Below are 22694 nucleotides of genomic sequence, written 5' to 3' on the forward strand. Positions count from 1 at the left end.
GTTTACTTCAATTTTCGAAATGCAAAGTATGTGCATAAATAACACAATTTAATATACATAATGGTTTATACATACTCTTAGTTAGTTTCTATCTATTCCTTTTTGTTTTACATATTTGAAATTTTTTAATACATAAAACCCAACATAAGAAAAACAATACAAAAAATAAACAAAAGGGTAATTTAATCAAATTTTGGCGCCGTTGCCGGGGAATAACGGTTTCATTCTAGTTATTCGTGATTCGTTTTTACTAAGCATTTATTTTGTTGCTTCGGCTATTGTTCCTTGTTTCTTTGATCTTCCGTTTTAGTTTCTTTGTTGCATGCAAACTCGAAGTTTAGGTTCAGATGATTTAACACCTTTTGATTCTGAGATCGAAGCTATTGCAAGAAGACGAAGAGGTAAAAGGAGGAAAAATCGAAATACAAGAGACATGGTTGATCCAGTAACAAAATCTCTTTTGGAGTATGGTATTCCGGATACAACAACCGGATTCCTCTCTAGTATTGTTAGACCACCTGTCACCGCTCAGAGTTTTGAGTTGAAACCCCAATTCATACAATTCATTTCCAATGACTCTTTTGCTGGCTTACCGAATGATTGCCCTGTGACTCACATTGATAGTTTCTTGGAGAAGTGTGACACTATGAAGCTCAATGGTGTCACTGATGATGCTATTAGACTACGCCTCTTCCCTTTTTCACTAAGGGATAGGGCAAGGGAGTGGCTACGAGATGAAGGTATTGGTTCTTTTGATACGTGGGACAAGCTTGCCAAGGCCTTTCTAGTCAAATTCTTGGGGCAAGAGAAAACCGCAAAATTAAGGAATGAGCTATCTACTTTCCATCAATCCAATGACGAATCCCTATATGAGGCATGGAGAAGATTTAAATGATTGCAAAGACAATGCCCTCACCATGGTATTCCAGAGTGGATGTTGATCCAAACGTTCTATAATGGTTTGACCAATGAGTTTCGCATATGCATTGATGCTGCGTCTGGAGGTTCCATCATGACTAAGAACCCAACCGATGCGAAGGATTTGATTGAGAAGATGGCGGCTAATGATAATTACCATCCAAGGGGACGAAACGCTATCAACATAGGTAATAAACATGATGTTGATGCTCTAACCATGTTGACTAGTTCTGTGCAGGCACTAACTCATAAAGTCAATCAACTCCAAGCTGAGTCCCCTCGACCCTCGATGGAAACTTGTCAGATGTGTGGATTGCAAGGCCATACTGCACGGGAGTGTCAACCCAATTATGATGGAATGACGATTGAGCAAGCTAATGCTATTTATACCACGACCTCCACAAGGCCATTTAATGAAGGGTGGAGAAATCATCAAGGGTTCTCATACAAGAACACTAAAGCTATAGCGAATCCTCCATCACCACCCGCTTTTCAAGCAAGGGCACCTATCAATCATCATCCCATGCACCAACCACCACCTCAATCTTCAAATATTGAGTCCATTATGGAGACTTTTGCTACTTCCCAACAACAACAACAAGAGCTTATTTCAAAGCAATTTGAGTTACAAGCAAAGCAGAATGAATATTTTGAAAACTCAATCCAACTGCTCGTTGCTCAAAATAAGAGGATAGAAACTCATATTTCTCAATTATCACAACAAGTGAGTCATCTATCAACTCTTCAAGATCAAGCAAAAGTCCAAACAAAACAATACAATGCAATTTTCGTGAAGAGAGATGAGTTGACTACGGGGGGATTAGAGGAGAAAGTGTGCAATCCAGAGTCGAAAACTAAAATACGTGAGAATGAAGGTCCCAAATATGTTGCTCCACATGCCTATGAGGAACCGATGCCTTTCCCGCAAAGGTTATCAAAAGTCGTGCTCGATAAGCATTTTGGGAAGTATTATGAGACTCTTAAGAAGGTATATGCTACCATTCCTTTTTCCGATCTTGTAATTCAAATGCATCAATTTGCAAATTTTGTGAAAGGAATTCTAGATCATGATCATAATGATAAGAAATTAGAAAGTTTGGTAGGAAAGGAGAAATGTCCTGATCCTCTACATGATAGCTTACCACCTAAATTGCATGATCCTGGTAGTTTTACTATCCCTTGCATGATAAACGAAACATATTTTGATAGGGTCTTGTGTGATCTAGGTGCTAGTGTTAACTTAATGCCTTCTTCAGTGTATGACAAATTAGGTTTGAAAAACCTTAAACCCTCTCCTATATCTCTTCATATGGCTGATAGAACTGTTAGACTCCCTAAGGGTGTAGTTGAAGATGTATTAGTTGGGATTGGTGAACTTGTTTTTCCTGTTGACTTTGTTGTAATGGATATGAAAGAAGACCATAAGATCCCGATTATCTTTGGCCGCCCTTTTCTTGCTACAAGTCAAGCTTTAATAGATGTTCCCAAGGGACAAGTGACCATTAGGGCTCAGGATAAACAAGTTGTGTTTAAGCTTTTCAATGACCATAATTTTACTTTTGACGGTGGTACTTGTTTGAGAATTGATGCTACTAACCCTTTGGTTGATAATTGTGTTTCTAATAGAAATCTTGTGAGAAAAAAGGGCGATATTCTAGCACATGGGTTTAGCTACCTGAAAATGAGTTCGAATACAAATCACGTTAACTTCAATTTGAAGGAGCCATATAGAGGTGAACCCAAAAACAGACAGGATCGTGGAGTATTCTCTCTGCGTGGTGGTGACCCAGGTTGAGCTACTAAAGGAGGTCGAGCTTATGACCTTATAAACAAGCGCTTTTGGGAGGCAATCCAATTTTCTAACCCTTAATTAGTTTTCTTTTAATCTTTTAGCTAATTGTTCTAGTTTTAGCTTGATGTCTAGGATTAAAGTTTTCCTTTTTATTTATTTATTTTTTTATTACTCCTTAGTTGTTATTATTTTTTTTATTTTTTTTTATTTTAGTGTCCTTGTTCTTCTGCATTTGTTTTATTCTCTAGGATTTTCGTTTTCTGCAGTTTGGTAGTCTTAGTGCCATTTTCTTGTATTATTTTGGTATGTTAGGTAGGTTCTATGTACTACCATAGTGTAGTATTTTCCCCTATTATATTTATTCATGATATATTTTGCATTGTGGACATTGCAATATTCAAGTGTGGGGGAGGGTTTTATTCACTATATTTATCAGGCTTTAGTAATTTATAGTGTCACCTTGAATTTCCATTCCAATATGTGAAATAAGTGATTCTCAAAAGAGAAGAACATTTTCCACTATTTTTCATGAATTGATTGACATTGGCTTGAGTAATTCGATAAGAGCGTAAATCCTTTCGATGACAATTGTTTGTGGTAAGATGGTTTCGCTTTCCTCTTGTGCGATAAGTACCTTTTGGAGGGCCACGAACCTCGTAAGACTCAAATCGAATACCCTCCTTCTTGATCGCCCTAATTGAGACTTGCATTTTAGCTTCCTGAGATCGATTACCGAATTGCTTGGGAAATATGATTGAGGCATATTTTTGTTATTTAGAGCTTTCAGAGTCATCTTTAGGAATTTTTCTTTATATGTTACATCCTTCTCTTGATAGCCCCTTTGAGCCTTATTTCTTTCTTGACTACCCTTGTGTTACAACATTATGGTTCCGTAATGCATTGTTTGGATAAGAAGAGTATTTTGTTAAGGCATGTTGATTTGTATGATGAGCTATTCGAAGGAAGGTGGTATGAAAAAAAAAAGAAAAAACAAGGAAGGTTGTATGAAAAAAAAGAAAAAATAAAGTGAATAAAGATATGATATAAAAAAAATGAAAAAAATGAAAAAATGAAAAGAAAAAAAAAGAGTATTGAAAAATGATGATGAGAAATAAAGAAGGGTAAATGTTAATGTTGAATCAATGGAGTTGACAAGGAAGAGCAATGCGTTCATTGTTGGAAATTTGTTGTTTTTAATCTCATGGTTGATATTTCATGATTTCGTGCATATCACATTCAAGGGTGTTATGTATGAGTTTTTGTTGGATTGATTTTAAGCACCACATTCCCAAATTTATATCTCTGTCACCCTATCACCCAAGCTTACCCTTTAAAAGTCCTCTTGATTTTCCTTGCAAATTGGTCACTAAAACGGTGGAGGGCAAGATTTTGTGCAAGTCTTGACGAAGGTCATCAAATCGAAGTGAGGCATTGAGCTAATATGGTTGAGCATCCTTAGGGAAGGTTTAAGCTTGAGGAAAGGAAGTGGCAAGATTGGTTGGTTATTGAAGGGTGCTACAATTTATCGTTTCATCTATGTCATTGATTTGTGATGCATAAATTGAGTTTTGAATTAAAATGATTTTGATTTTCAATTTAATCACTTGGTTGAACATTTTGGTTTGGAAGTTCTTGGTTCGGCTTTGTAGGTATGCCTTTTGAAAACCTTCACGAGACCAAACTCGTCCACTAGGGTAGCCTAGGGGTTTAAAGGCCTTGTTGCACATGCTAAGTGCAATCGTGATTCCTACGACAGTGAGTATTAGGATTTATTGCTTTCTAGGTTAGTTTTGTTTTCTTTCCTCGAGGACGAGTAAAGGTTAAGTGTGGGGGAATTTGATAACACATTTATATACTCATTGTTATATGTTATATTTGAGTGTTTCTATCATATTTTCTCTATATATTTAATCTTTTAGAGCTACATTTCTTTATATTTCGATGTTGCTCTCCTCGTGCTCTCTTTCTTTATTTTGTAGGATTTACGCGTAAAAGAGCACCTTTGCAAGCTAAGTGAGCTAGGAGCGTGTAGGAGATTATGAGCCCAACATCATATGGTCATATTCCAAGCTTGAAGTTGTTTTCGAAGGAGTTTTGTGTAGAAATTGCCTAGCCTTGGCCTGGTCGTGGCTTGTTGCATTAAGCTTTGGCCTGGTCGTGGCTCCTCCTTTTATGCCCAAGAGAAGCCTACCAAGATCAGTAGACACCACGGGTTGGTCGTGGCAAAGTCCTAGCAGCTTTGGGTAACCCGTGGCTATCACCTGACGAAGCATCGAAGCCAAGTTTGAGGCGGTTTGGAAGACCTATTTTAGGAAACTTCTTAACTTATTCCTAGGGATATAAATAGGCTTTGGTTAGGCATATTAGATCACTTTTTGGACTCGTTAAATTGAGTTGAAGAATTCTACAATTCCCTTCAATTTTAGATTTACTTTGTTCAAGATTCTATCTTCAATTCCATTAATTCAAGTATTTCTTCTTTCCTATATTATTATGTCTTTTGATTATTTTGTTAATTTAATTATGAGTGAGTAGATTTATATTCTAGGGTTAGGTTGAACCCTAGTTATGAGTAATGCATGATTTCCCCCAATTCCTTATTTAATTAGATTAATTGCTTTGCTTATTGAATTGTGCTAATTTATCAATGTTAGGTTAGACGTAATTTGATATTGATTGAACCAAGTATCTTATTTATCAATGGAAGTTGAGATTAGATGGTTTGATTAAATTCAATAAGGGCATGAAATTCTCCATGGAAATGGGTAGGATGGATTGCTAGGATTGAATGGATATTGAGTTTAATGTCTCTAAATTGCATGATACCATGGAAATAGGTTTGATTGGATTTTAGAGAAGCCATAAATACTCGGAAGGGGTTTATTGGTATTTTCAAGGGCACGTCCTTCCTTTGAGTATTATTATTTTGATTAATTGGGGTAGGGATTTATCTTTGCATTATTCATACTAGTGGTGATACTTAACTCTGGATGTTTTTATTAATCGAATTATTTCATCTTGATTCTTCTTGTTTATTTTGTTTAGAATTAGATTAGTTGAATTTCACTATTGATTGGTTACTTGCTTAGTAGTTACTTGAGTCTAATTAATTAGTTGAACCATAGTCTCTTGGGATCCGATCCTTACTTGCCCGTCTACATAGTAGTGGTCTTGTTAGGTTATTTTTGTTAGGTACGCGACACGCCTATCAATAAGTCAAAGTTCGATCTTATAAATTAGAACAAAAACGACAATTGATTATAAAAAAAAAAATGGTGGGGCTTGTGAGTGTGTGGTTAGGGTTAATTTTCATCTACACAATGGATGACTCAAAGGATGAAGAGTTGCACTATAGATGACATAATGTAAGTGTTTTCTTATTAATTTTCACATTAAGACTTTTTGCATGAAAAGCTCATGCCTAATTGACTATATGATGACAAATATTACAATTAAACAATATTGTAAACTTAACATTGACACTAAGTTTCTAACTAATCAAAAATAATTTAAACTCCTCATCACTAGGTTAATCCCTCATTTTTCACAAACATTTTAAAATATTAATTTCTTAATTAATATTTGCAATTACATATACGTGTTGATGCTATTTCTAGATGTATTTACAAGATTACTTGTTGTCTTAATGTTGTTATGGAGAAATTTCTTAGGAAAAATTAATGAAGGTACGTAGTCAGTAGTCACGTGTTTACAATTAAAGAAAATGGAAAACATTAGTCCTCTAATTCTAACTTGCCACATAGCATATGAACATTGTTAAACAATAGTGCATATGAGTAGGACTTAATGTATATCTTTTAAGAGAAATTATAGTTTGCAAAATTCTAACTCTAGCTTATGAAATAAAAATTCTATAAATAGTATGTAGTCACCATATAACTCTATTTCACTTCAAAGACTACAAGCCGTATCCTACTAAACTTTGGTTTTGTTTGGTTTAACTTATTTTGTTTAAAATTATACTTCGTATTATTTAAACTTTTATTGCATAAACTCAAATTGTCTCAACTTATACGAAGAGTTACACAAATTTTCTGAACTTATATTATAATTCAAAAATTATACTCGTACAATTATATATTGCTTCCTCCGTTTTTTAGTTGACATCATTTGACTTGGGTACTATTCACAAGCTGCACACTTTGACTAATTTTTGTAATTGTTAGCTACGATAAAAGATAATCATGTGGGATCTTGTTTGAATCGTATCAAATGTATATTTTATAATATTCACTTTTTATAATTTTACAATATCGATAATTAGAGATATTAATCGTTAATAAAATAGCACACTGACAAGAGTGATAATCAAAAGGTGTCAATTAAAAAAACGGAAGTAGTATATCAAGTTATATATTCATAGTGACCAAATTAAACTTGTATATGAATGCATCAGAAGACTTGTAACTTTATTCGTACTTGTTTTCTCTAATTCTATTTGAAACTTTATTATCTGAAATATATTAAGATAAATTAAGATGAATAAAGTTAGAACATAAAGACCTCTTGTAGGTTATAACCGAGCTTTATATAGCTTCATATACGATATACAAGATGAATATGGCCAGCGGGTGAGCGGGCTAGGTAAATTAGGCGAGTCACATCGAGCTCGTCTCATAATTAGCTATGAAGCACGAAGCAGCTGAACCACCCCACTACCCCAGTATAGTACTGGATCAGTCCATGAAGTAGTCAACTAGGTCTAGAAGATTGTAAAAAGGTAGATAAAATCGCAATATAAGGCTAGAGTACTCGGGTTAATTGGTAGAGTCCATTTTGAGTTAGGTTGGTAGCATGAAGTTCGACTCACCCACCCACTAGATGGATCGAGGCGAAGAGTTTTAGAAGCTTATTGTTATGTCATGGACTCATGGGCCGCCCAAAGGCTAGGTCAACCCTAAGTTTAACTAAGCATCTTGGCCACCTCTACAACCTCAAGTAAAAAGTTTTCTATAATGAGACAACGGTCGTTATAAGACCTTTTTTATTTATTTATTTTTTTAACGTTAATTTATTTAAGCACCAAACACCCAAACTATTGTTTAGGATGCAACGCGTGTTATTATTGAGTAATTTTGACATTCAAACTGAGACAATTCTGGTAATTAAAGGGTAATTATGACATGAGTTGCGCTTTAATCTATAGTTAGAGATGTACCAGATAGGGCAGCTACTAATTAAAGTTTGGGGTGCTGGATGCACCTAGGTATAATTCATGGTGTGATGACTTATTTTTACATATATTTTTTTTTTGGGATATTAGATCATGTACAATGTATGTCTATATTAGCTTGATGTATTTAGTATGTATTCATTCCCTAGGCTCTTGTGTATTTCCTAGGATGATTGTAATTGTATATAACCTATGCTATGCAATGAGAATAGCCACGGATTACAATCCTACATGGGAGAATATATTTATCATTAATAGTAAGATATGAGAAGATATTGTAACCCTAAAATTAAAGATCTTGTCTCACATATGAGAAGAAAGACCCACAATTGCACTAATTAAAGATGGGTAAAAGACTTTGTATCGTCATTATACTTAAGCTTACGTTTTTTGGAAAGGAAATTTTATCAATAACTACCAATTAAATCACGTATTTTGAAAACAACTACCTATTAAAAAAGTTTTTTAAAAGAACTACCATAAAGTTATAAAAAGTTTAAGTAGCACTACCATTCTAACAATTTTGACTAGAATCTCTGGTATTTGAGTCTCATTTTTTATCACTTTTTACCTTTATAAAGGGTAATTTAGTCAATTTAGATGATGATTTTATGAGGTAAAGGTAAAAAGTGGAACCTACATGCCAAATATTCTACTTGGAATTATTAGAGTGGTAGTGCTACTTAAACTTTTTACAACTTTGTAGTAGTTCTTTTAAAAAAAATTTTTAATAGGTACTTGTTTTCAAAACACGCGCTTTAATTGATAGTTCTTGACAAAATTTCCTTTTGAAAATTTTAGATTATAGATCATAGCTTACGTATAATTTGCAAAAAGTTCTAATAACGATTTAAGTATGTATGATGTATCATATGATTGATATGAAAACAACAGTAGCAGCCACTACGTAGAGATATTTTTACTATGAATATTCTACACAACTTTCACACAATAATCATAATTAGTTGGAACCGTAATTATCAAGGTAAGTCAAAAGTTTTGGATGAACTACTAAGTGTATCAAATTATCAAACCACAATGCAACCACCATATCTTATCAATGGAATTTAACCAAACTTACTTAGAAAATTCTTTTTTAGATATGAAAAACGTTCCTTTCATACTTTTCTACGTTAGGAAAGAATGCCTGCAGTACACACTTATACACTATACTACTATAGTACGTGTTTTTTGAGCTTATGGTTTTCAAATTCTCCGACACAACATGTCAAGAAGAGATGAGTATACAGCGGAATGGGACGGACGACCATCTTAAAAGCCCGGTCCAGCTCGATAAAAGCTAATTGTACTCAATTTAGCGACTAATATCTTTTTTTAAAGAGTACTTGCAACAATTTGATATTTTCACTATTTATACATTAACTTTGGCTGCATTTTCATATGAACACATAGAAATGAAATGTTATTGTGACATACGTATATTATTATGGGTTTGGTCTTAATATTTTTTTTTTAATTGATAATACTTGTAAGTTAAGAAATCAGATGTTAATTCGTAATTGTACTCCAGAGTACATATTACCATATATATTTATAATTAAACTTGTGCATTGACAAGTGTGGCGAACAACCTACTACATAAAACAAAAGGAGTCCATACAACAAATTTAAAAATATTTTTGGTAGGGAAAACTGTTATCATTATTATGCCGTGACAGCTAAGGAATTCCTTAACAAAATTATAAGGATACATGGAATTATGCCACAATTCCATTTGGATTTTAAAGTATGGTTAATTGGTTATCCTAAAATATTAGTGTAAGCTACTTTCAAAATTTTAGTTTGGGGCCAAAATTCAGTGTGTAAATCCAGCATCATCCTCAGTTCTCTGTCGGCCCAATTATATAATCCAACGACGTCGTTGAGAAAAATAAATAAAATAAAATTGGGCGGCATAATGTGGTCCAATGAAAGCAATACTAGCCCAAAGTATGATTTAATTTGCTAATTGTAGACCTTATAAAATGATACTGGACTTTTTGGAGGCATTTTATAGGATCCTCTTAAGATGACAGATTCTGCCATTCTGGGTTGTTTTACAAGAATCGGAACTAAAATTACAGCTTGCTGCATCATTCTTACAAAACTACGATAAAAATTACTACTACTATTTTATTATATCTTTCCTCTCACATTTATTACTTTTCAATAAAATGTTAACCCCATTATTTTTTTTTTTACAATTTTTTAATACTCCAATTACCCCATTTACCTCTTATTTTATGTAAGTCAATTAAATTATCTAAACTATGTGCCGGTTAAATTGTAACACTTAAAAAAACACGAAGGGAGTACGTGATTTAATACTCATATGAAGTATTTTATTGTAACCAAAAGAATAATTTTTACAGGGTTATTTGATTGTAATCGAAAGTCTTGCTAAGTTTTGTAATTCTAAGTAATTCTTAAGGGTCTGTTCTCATATGTTTATTTTCAATTCAGTTCAATTCAGTTCAGCTTCAGTTCAGTTCAGTTCAGTTCAGCTCCTAATTTCCTTCTCTTATAAAATATTCATTTCGGTTCAGTTTAGCTCAGTTCAGTTCAGTTTAGCTGAGTTAGTCAATGAGAACAGGCCCTAAAAGAAACAAAGATTATGACTTCCTCGTAAAAAACTAAAAGTTTCTAGAGAGTTCAAAAATAAAAGCTAGGTCGTAGAGAAAAATAAGAAGCGGTTTTCATAACTTCTTCTTATGACGCGTTCATTCACTTACAAAGTTACAAGTATAATTCACTTTCTCACTTACAAAGTTACAAGTATAATTTACTTTCTTATGATACCACAAACAATGGCCACAAATGGGGATCCTATACACTAACACCCCTCTACCCCGGCACTCATATAAAAGTTATAAGGCTTAGATTTCTTATCGAACCAAGTTGTCTCAGGTCATGTGGAGTTTTAGTCATATAAGGTAGTTCTACTTAAGAAAACTTTAATAATATAAACGATGGTGAGAATTGGGTTGTGGTGACAACACTTGCTTATGTGTTTTCTTAGGGTGTGTTTTGTTTACCTAAACTTAGGGCCTGATCATATTTACTAAACTGAGCTGAACTGAACTGAACTGAACTGAACTGATTGGAGCTGAACTGAACTGAACTGATTGGAACTGAACTGAACTGAATTGAGCTGAAATGAATATTTTATGTGAGAGGGAAATTAAGAGCTGAACTGAACTGAACTGATTGGAACTGAACTGAACTGAACTGAACTGATTGGAGCTGAACTGAACTGAACTGAAATTAAGTAAATGTGAACAGGCCCTTATATGAACTTAACAACTTTGATTTTAATTTTGATGCTAAATGTACACATGATTGGATATCTTATTAGCCAAAATTATTCATGATTAGCCAAGAATTTTTATTTTTTATTTTTAATAAAAAAAATGTATTGAACTATCTCCTTAAAAAAAAAGTGAACTGAACAAATCTTTAGTAATTTGATTGTCATTATATCTACATTATATGGATTTTTTTTTTCATCAAATTTACCTCATCATATCTATGTAACCTCGTACGTTTTAGAAATTGCCTTAAAAGAGACTCAAAATAGATTCATCATTAACTAAAAGTTAAAAAAACAATTGCGTAGAAGGATGAAATACTCTTACTTAAATTAGTATGAAATTTCAATTATAGTGTAATTTAAAACACTAAAATGAAAGATTTGATAAGAAAAGTTGATGGTGATGGGCAGGCGAATTTGGACTTCAAAAATGTTGCTACTTTAAAGTTTGTAACTAAACCACTAAGCACGAATCCTCAATTCCTGATCACAGTAATTAAGCATACCAAAAAAAATTAAAAAAAAAAAAAAAAAAAAAAATCAATGCCAAAATTTATGAATATTAATGAAGCAATAATCAAAAATCATCCTGCAAAAATATCTCCATGTCAATCCAATAGAGTTGGACATTGTATTTGTGTATATGATGGCTTTGTCTCTTCCAAGATTCGTGTACTTGATTTTCTATCATTTATCAACGAAAATTTGCTAGGGAGTATATACTTGTATTTGACAAATTTAAGGTGAATCTTGGATAATAAGGAAAGGGATGTATCAAAGAGAACAATTTCTAGTGAGAGACCTATTACCATTAAATGGTGTATCGTATTATATTTTTATAATGAAATTCATTATGTACCGCAATTTTTCTCTGTTAGTAAAATTCTCTCTCTAAAAATTCTATTTATCTCTCTAAAATACTCTTTTGTATTTCTAAAAATTCAAAAAACTGAAATATAGAGAATTATACACAAATCAAAAGAGATTAATATATATGATAAATGATCAACAAATCTCCTTAAATTAAAGAGCGAATATTTCAAATAGCTAATTTTAGTTCTTTTTAAAAAGCAACTGAATCATTCGGATGACACCCTAATGCATAGTACGTAGAATTTTCAATACTCCCTCCGTCCCTAAATTACATTCCTCCTTTCTATTTTTGGTATTCCAAAATTACATTCCTCCTTTCTATCTTTGGTAAGTTTTTTTAGTAAATCAACTCTCTTTTTTTGTTTTATATTTAATGCTTTCTCACTCATCCTTACCTAATTTCACTCATAATCCTTGTGCCAAATTACAATGAATATGATTGGTTAAAAATTTTCAATTAGGAGCATGTGATTTGTCCTTTTTTTTTTCAAAGGATTGATGACATATCATGAGTAATAACTATTCTATCTTTGTACTTCCCATTGCATTATCTAATTATTGTTATTTGTCTTATTCTTTTCTCCTTAATTCCCGTGTAAATTTCCAAAGAGGAATGTAATTTAGGGACGGGGGGAGTAGTTAGGTACACCTAAGAATACTTTCAGATCAACTCGTTTAATAAATTTATGAGGAAACCCTTTGGTTCACCATTTTAGAGATAGTGCATTCGGGCACTTTTAAAAATATTTTCCCCAGGTGAAAAGCGATTAATGTGTGATAGGGTGATATGTAAAATTTAGAATTTTCTTCAAAATTTAGATTGAAATAAAAATATAGATAATTTACTAGATTAGTCTATTTATTCATTATTTAAGGAATCTTTATTTATTATTTAGTAGTTTTTTACATTTAGATAAATAGACTTCCATTTCTTCTTCAAAAAAAAAAAAAGATAAATAGACTTCCAAAAATGAGGCTAGTGAAACACGAATACCTCAAGTTTATGAAGTCAATCAATGTGTTTGTTGTTAATCTTGTTATCATTCTCCTTTATGTTCACTTCCATCTTGCTTACTGTATTATCCTTCTCTAGACATCGCCATTGTTATTGGTGCACCGCCAAAGTGTATTTCATTAGCTATCAACATTTCGTCATCTTATATCTTGCCTATACGCAACTCAATTCTGTTGTAATTAAACAACCACATTTTCTCTCCCATCATATGACCTTTCTCTATTGTGGCTGAAGCCACTGTTTTGCCAATGACGATTAAAAAAGTATGTTGCTTCAAAATCTCATGAATGTAGAATTTTAAGGATGGATTATAAGTAATATCGAAATACCATTACATCATCTCATAGCTCGTCATATACACAACTCATCTCTCTTCGACTAAACAACCCGCCTTATTCTCTTCCTTCATACAACCTTTCTCTACAGTCGCTACCTCCAACTATTCGTTACATTACCTAAAAAAAGTATGCCGTTTCACAATCTCATTAAAGCAGAATCTTAAAAAATAACGTAAGATCTCCATAAAATAATTCCAAATAACCCAACCAAAATCCCATCTCAATACTTTCCAAATTCCAAACCAACAAAGCTCACAAAAAAAAAACCATCACTATCTTGCTCACATCAGTATCTATGTCACCTTAACAGATCATTATTTCCCCCATAATATAGGATAATAAAAAAACAAGAATCTTTTAAATTATCTAAACCCATTTAAAAAATAAAATAAAACCCCCATTTTTCTCAAAAAGAATAAAAAAATAATTTTCTAAAAAAACCCAATAATTGCTGTTTTTCCAACCCCTTTAAATTTCAACCCCCATTTCATTTCATCTCATCTCATTTTTCTTCTCAAAAACAACAATGGCTGCTTCTGCTTCTACTCCAACTTTCTCTCTCCTACTACTAGTAGCAGCAGCCATAATCTCCTGCTTCGCAACCACAACCTTATCATCGACCTTCACTGATGAAAATCCCATCAGATTAGTATCAGACGGTTTACAAGACATTGAATCTTCCATTTTCTCTCTCCTCGGTAACAGTCGTCATGCTCTCTCCTTCGCTCGATTCATCCACAGGTTTTTTAAATTTAATGTTAATTTTTTTTGATTGATTGATTGATTGTTTGAACTTTTAAGTGGAAATTTTGATGAATTTTTGATGATTTTTTAGGCATGGGAAGAGGTACGAGACTGCTCATGAGATGTTAACGAGATTTGAAATTTATCGGGAGAATTTGAAGTTGATCAGATCGTCTAATAAGAAGGCGCTTTCATATAAACTTCATGTTAATCGTAAGTTCATGATTTACATTTTTTTTGTATTGTTATTTTACTATCTTTGTGTTTTCTTGTGTTTGGAAATTTTGCTTAATTTAATCTGAATTGTACTCTATATGGTCGGAATGAGTTACGAGGGCAATATAATCTGAATTATTGAATTGTGTTATTATTAATATATGGATGTCCACTAGCTTAGCTGATTAAAGTATCGGGTGTAAGAGTATTAATGACTAATACAGATCGAATGGCGAATGCTGTCACCATTTTTTTTTAATATTAATATCTTTGTGTTTTATTATGTTTGGAATTTTATTTAATCTGAATTATATTATTTTCATGGTTGGAATGAGTCACGAGGGCAATATAATATGAAAGTATTGAATTATGTGATACTAAAGGCCTGTTCTCTTTAGATTATTTTCCGTTCAGTTCAATTCAGTTCTTAATTTCCTTCTCTCATAAAATATTCAGTTCAGTTTGGTTCAGCTCTAATAAGTTTAGTTCAACTCACCTCAGTTCAGTCAATCAGAACAAGCCCTACTAATAATGTGTGGATGTCGACTAGTTAAGTTGATTATAGTGTCGGGTGTGAGAGTACCAATAACTAATAGTCTAATACAGATCGAATGCTGTCACCATCTTTTGTGGCTCTATCTATGTACAAATTCTTACACTACATGAGAGTAGCTTTGTAATAACTAGATATAATCTGCATCTTACAATAAAAAATACACTTTATGTTTTTATTAAATTTAGCTTATATTATCATAACCTTTTCTTTGTTAAATTTAGCTTATTTTACATGTCAATACAACTTGGGGCTTATAATTGTTAAAGTGTTTTGAAGTAATTTTCTTTGAACTTATGTTTTTATTGAAGAGGTTGCCATAATTAAGCATTTGAGCATGTGTTCCTTGTGGGTTTACTAGACTTAAAATCAACTCATGTGTCATGTCAATACAAATCTTTAAGTATAATCCAAGGCTAAGTTGGGATAAATTTCTTACTATGCCATCATCTATTGTCTAACATAATATTTAAGCATCTATTAGGCATCTATTGTCATATCGATACGTAGTAAATGTTTTTATACATTTAGGCTGTATTTTCCTTACCTGACCTTGTCCGAACTTATTGAAACTTGTTGCTGTGAATTGAACTTGAGTAACATTATAAGAACTTATTGCAGTTGTTGTTCTTGTGAATCGAGCTTGGGTAGTTCAAGACATTGTTCAATCACAAAAAAAAAAAAAAAAAAAAAAAAAAAAAGATCATAGGAATATAGGTTTAGTCTTTTAATAAGTCTGAATAAGCTCATTCAAAGATTACCAAGTTCAACTAACAACTAAATAAGCTCATTCAAAGATTACCAATCTCAATTAACAACTAAATATAAGTTGAGATATGGGCTATAAACTTTGACAAGCTGTCTATTAAAGTTAAAACCTTGGACTCTTCTCTTCAGCTGATGTTTTCTGAATTGAAGTGTTTTTTTTTTTTTTTTTTTTTTTTTTTTTTTTTTTTTTTAAAAATCTTGAACTGATTTAAATGTCATTCCAGTGACTGAGTAACTTCATTTCCATCACTTCTTTGAAATTGCTTCACCTAGCTGAATAAAAGCAGTTGATTCCTATCACCTTGAGCTTTAGCATTGAGGTGCACTTTATTATATGCTGGGAATATATTTAATAGCACAAAATTGCTATAGAATTAACATTATAATGCATACGAGTTTCACCAACCATTGTGCCTCTTAAACAAGTTGCCAAATTTTCTTATCGCAATCTTAATTATAATGAGGATGCCAATAATGGTTTAGATGAGTTCTTGAACTTTTATTTACTTCTGTCTTTTTAAACATCACATCATAATTAGCAGTAAAAGGCACTGGATTCCGGAATATTCCTCGTGTTTATACATGGAAATATACATACATTGTAAATGTTTGGTTGATATTGATAGAATGAGTCCTCTAACTATCTATTTTATTTGCAACACATCCAGCTGTTAAACTGACAAACTATTGACCAGCATTTCATATTCTGTTACCTAGAATTTGCTGATTGGACGTGGGAAGAGTTTCAAAGGCATAGATTGGGAGCAGCTCAAAATTGCTCTGCCACCCTCAAGGGAAGTCACAAGTTGACTCATGCTGTTGCTCCTCCATCGGTATACTCTTATTGAAAAACACTTTACCTATTCCCAATATCCCCAAACATATGATTTCATTTTTGTTTTGTTGCCTGTAAATGCTGTAAAGCCTGTAATTACCATTTTAGCAAGATTGAATGGACTACACTGTTATCCCTACGTCTCTCACAAAATTCTTTATTATGAAGTTATGAACCTGTTATCATTAGGCTCGATGCACACAATTTGGCCTCTCCCAAACTTATTATTTTGTTGTCATTTTCTTTCCATTTTGTAAGAATGGGTGTATTCGTAATAGAAATGATATTGTAATCCCACCATTGACGGTCTGTTCTGAGAATCTCATGTCAGTTCAATCCCTTGTGAATTTGCAGCAAGACTGGAGAGCTAAGGGCATTGTTAGCCCAGTCAAAAATCAAGGCCACTGTGGATCTTGCTGGACATTCAGGTCTGCTTATCTTTATATATCTATATGTTTGTATGGTATTCATACCATGTATACTAACTTTTTATGCCGTCTCAGTACTACTGGAGCTTTGGAGGCAGCTTATGCACAGGCATTTGGGAAGAATGTCTCCTTATCCGAGCAACAGCTTGTTGATTGTGCTGGTGCATTCAACAATTTTGGTTGCAATGGCGGTTTGCCTTCACAGGCTTTTGAATATATCAAGTACAATGGGGGCCTGGATACTGAAGAGGCTTATCCATACACAGGAAAGGACGGTGAATGTAAATTCTCAGCCCAAAATGTTGGTGTGCAAGTCCATGGTTCCGTTAATATCACCCTTGTAAGTCACTAAAAATCTTGGCTGTTGTTGCATTATGATTATTGATTCACAGATATAGAGTGACACTATAATTAACAATCATATTAATAATAATCATATAATCTTGGTTCCCTCAAATGAAAAAAAAAAAAAAATCATATTTTCTCAGAGTTCAAACGGAATCAACAATATGTAATTTTTCTGCTTTTTTGTTAGCTTCATATTATAGCGTTTATTTTTTAATTTTTAATATTAATTATTTTTTAATAGAGCTGATTTGGTAACCCATGACCCCATGTTTCATATTATCGGAAGAATCCATGTTAGGATGCTCTACAATAGTAAAGTATACAAATAAAGATATAAATTCCTAAATTGCAGTAGTAAAGTTTACATAGTGAGAGGGCACTGTAAATTATCTGAATATGCTCACAAATGAATGTGAACTAGTTAGCAAAGTCACTGGAAATGTCTCACAAATGAACATGCGAACAAAGATGTGAAAGATGCATGCCATAGTTGGTTAAATGGAATGCTCATTGTGTGTGTGTTATGTTTTATTTGATGTACATGTACCCACTTCTACTACAGTCTATTTTGGCATGCATATTATACTATCTTGCCCCCCTTACCAAGCAATCTCTCTTACTTTATCAACCTTTTTGGCATGTGTAGGGAGCAGAAGATGAACTCAAGGATGCTGTGGCATTTGTCCGTCCTGTGAGTGTCGCATTTGAGGTTGTTGATGGATTCAGGTTCTATAAGGAGGGAGTTTACACCAGTACAACTTGTGGCAGCGCTCCCATGGTGAGTTTTAAGATCAATGCATAACCCTAGGGTGTAGGCTATCATAATTTATGAGATACATATAATTAATTATGCTCAAAAATTTTTGGGTACTTAAAAAAACAAAATTCCTTTTTGGGCAAGTAGGAGCTTCTGCATGTCATTAACCTACAATCGATCATTAGTTGTGAAAGCTACATTCACTAGTTCTTTCTATTCTACTCTCTTCATCTCCAGTTGCCGCCCAAAAAAAAATAAAAAATGAAACATATGAATTCTTTGTGTTGTCGAAAATTAAAAGATCTTCCTCTAGAAAGTAGTAAATTTTTAAAAGCAGAATGTAAGAACGAAAGCTACAAGGAAAGAACAAAATTGACATAGAATATCCCATCCATATGTTACGTAACGCGTACAAATTTTTTTTGAGGCTTGAATGTATTCGATGCTTAGTATCACATTTTCTCATAATGTTGCACTCATCTAATATTGTCTGCTTGGCAGGATGTAAACCATGCTGTTCTTGCTGTTGGGTATGGGGTGGAAGATGGGGTCCCATACTGGATTATCAAGAATTCATGGGGAGAAGATTGGGGTGACAAAGGATACTTCAAGATGGAGATGGGCAAAAACATGTGTGGTAAGTTAAATAAGCTGACCATGACTTTTGTGAAAGAATCTATACTCATAGTCATACTATAAAAATTCTCGTCCTGAACTTTTGCTATGATGGATACGTGTGTAGTACTTCATAGTGTGTTTGGATGAAGGAACTGGAGCGATGGAAAAGGGAGGATGAGTGAGGGATTGGTGTTCCTTATTTGGATATGATATCGGGATAGGGAAGGAATTCCCTTCCGCCTTTAATAAATTAAATCTTAGAAAGATTTGAAGGGAAAGGAAGTATACTGATAAGGGGTGGGAAAGAGAATTAAGGGAAAGGGAGGTTAGGATTGTGCTCCAGTTGGGAAGGAGGCCTAGAAAAGATCAGGCTGCTCCGGATGACCGGAAGCCTCTGAGGTCAGCTGAACAGGCTGATAATTGGTGGAAACGCGGTGGGTGAACTGTATAGAGTCAAAAAATATAAAGTCCAGGATTCTTGCAAGTGAAATCCATACTTGTAAAAGTGAGGATCCAGGCCGCTTTAACCAGGTTATCTAAAGGACGTTAGTCTCCAACGCAGATAGATCACTCCAATATTATCCTGCCCTATTTTATCTTGCTCTCCTCTCCACCCACTTGTCTCCATACCCCCTTATTCAAACACACAGTAAATTTTTATGTTCATATTGAGTTTCTAGCCCTTGTTATTTGTGACTTGACTGGGATTAACTTCCTTTAACATGTTACAGGTGTTGCTACATGTGCATCATATCCCATTGTATCAGCATGAAGCTCCTTTAAAAAAGCATGAAGAATGATTCCAAATTGTGCTATCTTTTGGTTTCAAAGTTCGAGGACGTTGCTACAACCAGATTGCTTATACATAGCTGATGATATTAGGCTGTGTTGCTTGTAAATCATTGTCATTTCCTTTGAAGCAACTCTGTATAAAATATTTATAACTCTGATATAAGAAGATTAAGAACTCTCCAAAAGCATACATAGAATAGTGGGATATGGGATGTACCAAATTGGTGAGTCTCAAAAAAGTACTTGTGTTGTATCTGTTCAGAGTTGGTAATAATAAATTAAGCTCATTTGATACAAGGTAATTAAGTGAAGTAGTAAAGGTAACGTACAATTATATTTTATTAAACTAAAATTATTTTTGTTGAACTGAAATATTACTGAACCAAAATTGTTTTTTTACTGAATATTATTTTTCTAGAGTCTGTGGCTTATTTTACTTTACATAGAATGATTTGTAAGAATGCCAATGAGGCCATGACAGATAAACTCTTCAATTAACAAGTTTTCACGGGACATGTTATCGTGACACGGTGGACCACTGTGTGACGCAGGAAATATTTGGAGTACGGGGGAAGAAAGCGCGTGAAGGGTTTACGCGGTAAGAACACAGGATTGCCCCGTGTCACAGCAGGGGCACCGTGTCATGGGGAATCCCACCGTCAGACGGGGCAGGTTACCGTGACACGGTGGACAGATCCCGTGACGCGGGATTCTGTAATCCACTTTTCCGTCTAAATTCACTTTTAACCCTAATTTCGTTTAGCATTTTTAGTGCCGATTGATAATTTCGGGCCAGTTCTGATTTTTTATTTATTAATTGGGCTAAAATAATAAATGAAATAAATAAAATAAAAAGGTTTGGGCCAAAATAAAAAGAAACTATTTTAACATATTTGGACTATTTTCAACAAAATTTCCCAAAAAAATACAATCTTATCTTAAAACCAAATTAAAGTATATATAGGTATGACACGTAAGTATCACATTATAAGCTCCCTAACAACCTCCCCGGTGAAAAATAGGATTATGTTAAATCACATCCTATATCAACTAAGTTTCCATTTTTTAAACCATAAACTAGAATTTAAAAAAAAAAAAAAGAACCCTAATTAGTTGGCTTGTGAAATCTAATTAGTGTTCAATGCTTCATGTGTTCATATTAGCTATTTAGTTAGTAATTGACTTGTTCCTTTTACTGCTGCTACACTGTGATGGTTAATCTTTCATATACATAATTTACCACCCAAAAAGGGGTCCTGTTTTGAAATTATCACCCATTAAAAACTTTATTTTAAATAACCACCCATTAAATTAAAAAACATTTCAGATTACCACCTTTTTTAATTTTCCGGTGTAATATCCGTTTGAGGGCCCCACATAACGGCTATTAACGGCTAATTTGACTCAATTGACTGCGTTCCTCCCCGATTTCTCTTGTTTATATATTCTCCAACTTCAATTCACAAATTAGGTTTCGTGGAAGTAACTAATTGGGTGTTTTTGTTATTTTTCTGGTAATTGGAGTGATGTTGTCCAAATTTGTTGAATGATTGTTTATTAGGTTGAATAATTGTATCATATTTGTATCAACAACATACATATACAAAATTCAATTGAATAGGGTCAAAATTGCTTACCTCAGTAGTCGCCATTGACATCAGCAATTGTCAGGAGCTTCAAGTTCACGCTTTTGGTCCCCAGAACAGTTCAAGAAGGCGACTTTAGCAGTACATGCAAGTACACCCAACGCATTCAATTTGCAGGAAAAAAAGTGAAGAAATAGGGTTTTGATTCAATTGTATAGGAGTGGTTGAGAATTTGACAGAGAAATAAAGGAAGAAAGAGGGAAAATTGATGAATTTTGAAGAATTCAATGAGGAAATTGGAGAGAGAAGCCGTATTTTGTGTTTAATGGAAGAGTAGAGTGTTAGGTCGAAGAAAAGAAGAAAAAAAAGAAGGGAAGTAAATAAGGTGGGGCCCACAACCGGAAATTACACCGGAAAATAAAAAAAGGTGGTAATCTGAAATGTTTTTTTTAATTTAGTGGGTGGTTATTTAAAATAAAGTTTTTAATGGGTGGTAATTTCAAAACAGGACCCCTTTTTGGATGGTAATTTACAAATTTTCCTAATTTCAACGGAGGGGAAAATTATGGAAATCCAATGGATTGGATGAACTTCGACACCAATAGTAGCTGTACAATCAAAACACACTCAAGTCTCAATCATCAAAATATTCACCTCTATTATCAGATAGCAACAATTAACAAAACTTTTGTTCATATTTCTTCTCAAATTCACCAAGCTAGAAGATGTCTTTCTAACAAATGTAATCTTTCCCACCACATCCAATCATATTTGACCCAAATCACAAACTGATTAAAACAATCAACCCAAAAACAATTATAATTGCAAAATTAAACCCACATAAAATACCCACATATATCTAACCAAAATCACACCCAAAATATTCAAAGAAAAAAAAAAATAACCAAACCTTAAAACATAATTTCCTAGGAATTTAGATACGAAGTGCTTCGTGTAGTGTATTAATTGTCACAAAGTTATAAACTAAAACGGAATAGGATAGGAAACTTATCTATGCGGCTATGTCAACAGAGGAAAGGAGAATATGATGGAAAAAGATGTGAATAGAGAGAGGAAATAGAATGAAGAGACATTATTGAGGCTTGACACTGGGAGAAGATGAATCAGTAAAAAAACATAGAGGAGAAAGGAAGGAGGTCAAAGACATCAAAATATAAAATAGGGGTATAAATGTAAATAAACATTTTTAGGGTTAAAATGGTCTTCACACTATTCATAAGAGTTTTCTTCCACTTTTTATTGAGGCTTGAGACTGTTGAAAGGAGAAGATGGATCAGAAAAAAACTTAGAGGAGAAAGGAAGGAGGTCAAAGGCATCAAAATATAATATAGGGGTATAAATGTAAATAAAACATTTTTAGAGTTAATATGGTCTTCACACTATTCATAAGAGTTTTCTTCCACTTTTTTTATAAGGTAGGGATATGATACCATGCCTTTATTGCTAAACTAGTAATTAAATTTATTCTTAAACTGACGATTAAATTTGTTCATTTTCTTCAATTCAGAGATTGAGATTAATGTCGAATGTGAATCGGATAATGTATTTTTTGAAGAGATATCTGCTGGAGTTAATCTTATGTTGTGGA

General features: G+C 33.3%; 2 protein-coding genes and 1 non-coding gene across 3 annotated transcripts; 2 read left to right on the forward strand and 1 right to left on the reverse strand.

Annotated features, from left to right (window-relative positions):
• Positions 1-817: 817 nt before the first annotated feature.
• LOC145612893 (small nucleolar RNA R71) lies at positions 818-924 on the reverse strand. The gene has a single exon (XR_014106803.1). It is a non-coding gene; the product is annotated as a small nucleolar RNA R71 (small nucleolar RNA).
• A 10-nt stretch (positions 925-934) lies between these two features.
• On the forward strand, positions 935-2713 carry LOC145610491 (uncharacterized). The gene has a single exon (XM_081665819.1). It carries the CDS (start codon positions 935-937, stop codon positions 2711-2713), a length of 1779 nt encoding a protein of 592 aa, XP_081521945.1.
• An 11201-nt stretch (positions 2714-13914) lies between these two features.
• On the forward strand, positions 13915-19801 carry LOC145611307 (vanillin synthase, chloroplastic-like). Its single transcript, XM_081666627.1, has 8 exons — positions 13915-14181; positions 14276-14397; positions 16439-16554; positions 16911-16984; positions 17060-17324; positions 17979-18110; positions 18591-18726; positions 19439-19801. The coding sequence occupies exons 1-8, from the start codon at positions 13967-13969 to the stop codon at positions 19477-19479; spliced, it is 1101 nt and encodes a 366-aa protein (XP_081522753.1). The 5' UTR covers positions 13915-13966; the 3' UTR covers positions 19480-19801.
• The last annotated feature ends 2893 nt before the right edge of the window (positions 19802-22694 follow it).

Source organism: Chenopodium album, chromosome 24 (genome assembly GCF_948465745.1).
Source record: "Chenopodium album chromosome 24, dcCheAlbu1.1, whole genome shotgun sequence".
Taxonomy (NCBI): domain Eukaryota; kingdom Viridiplantae; phylum Streptophyta; class Magnoliopsida; order Caryophyllales; family Amaranthaceae; genus Chenopodium; species Chenopodium album.

Bases quoted from the DNA above. Each gene is read 5' to 3' on its own strand.
- LOC145610491 (XM_081665819.1), top strand. From the start codon at position 935: ATGTTGATCCAAACGTTCTATAATGGTTTGACCAATGAGTTTCGCATA.
- LOC145611307 (XM_081666627.1), top strand. From the start codon at position 13,967: ATGGCTGCTTCTGCTTCTACTCCAACTTTCTCTCTCCTACTACTAGTA. The intron at 16,985-17,059 runs GTCTGCTTATCT...ATGCCGTCTCAG, and splicing joins GGATCTTGCTGGACATTCAG to TACTACTGGAGCTTTGGAGG. The intron at 18,727-19,438 runs GTAAGTTAAATA...AACATGTTACAG, and splicing joins GATGGGCAAAAACATGTGTG to GTGTTGCTACATGTGCATCA.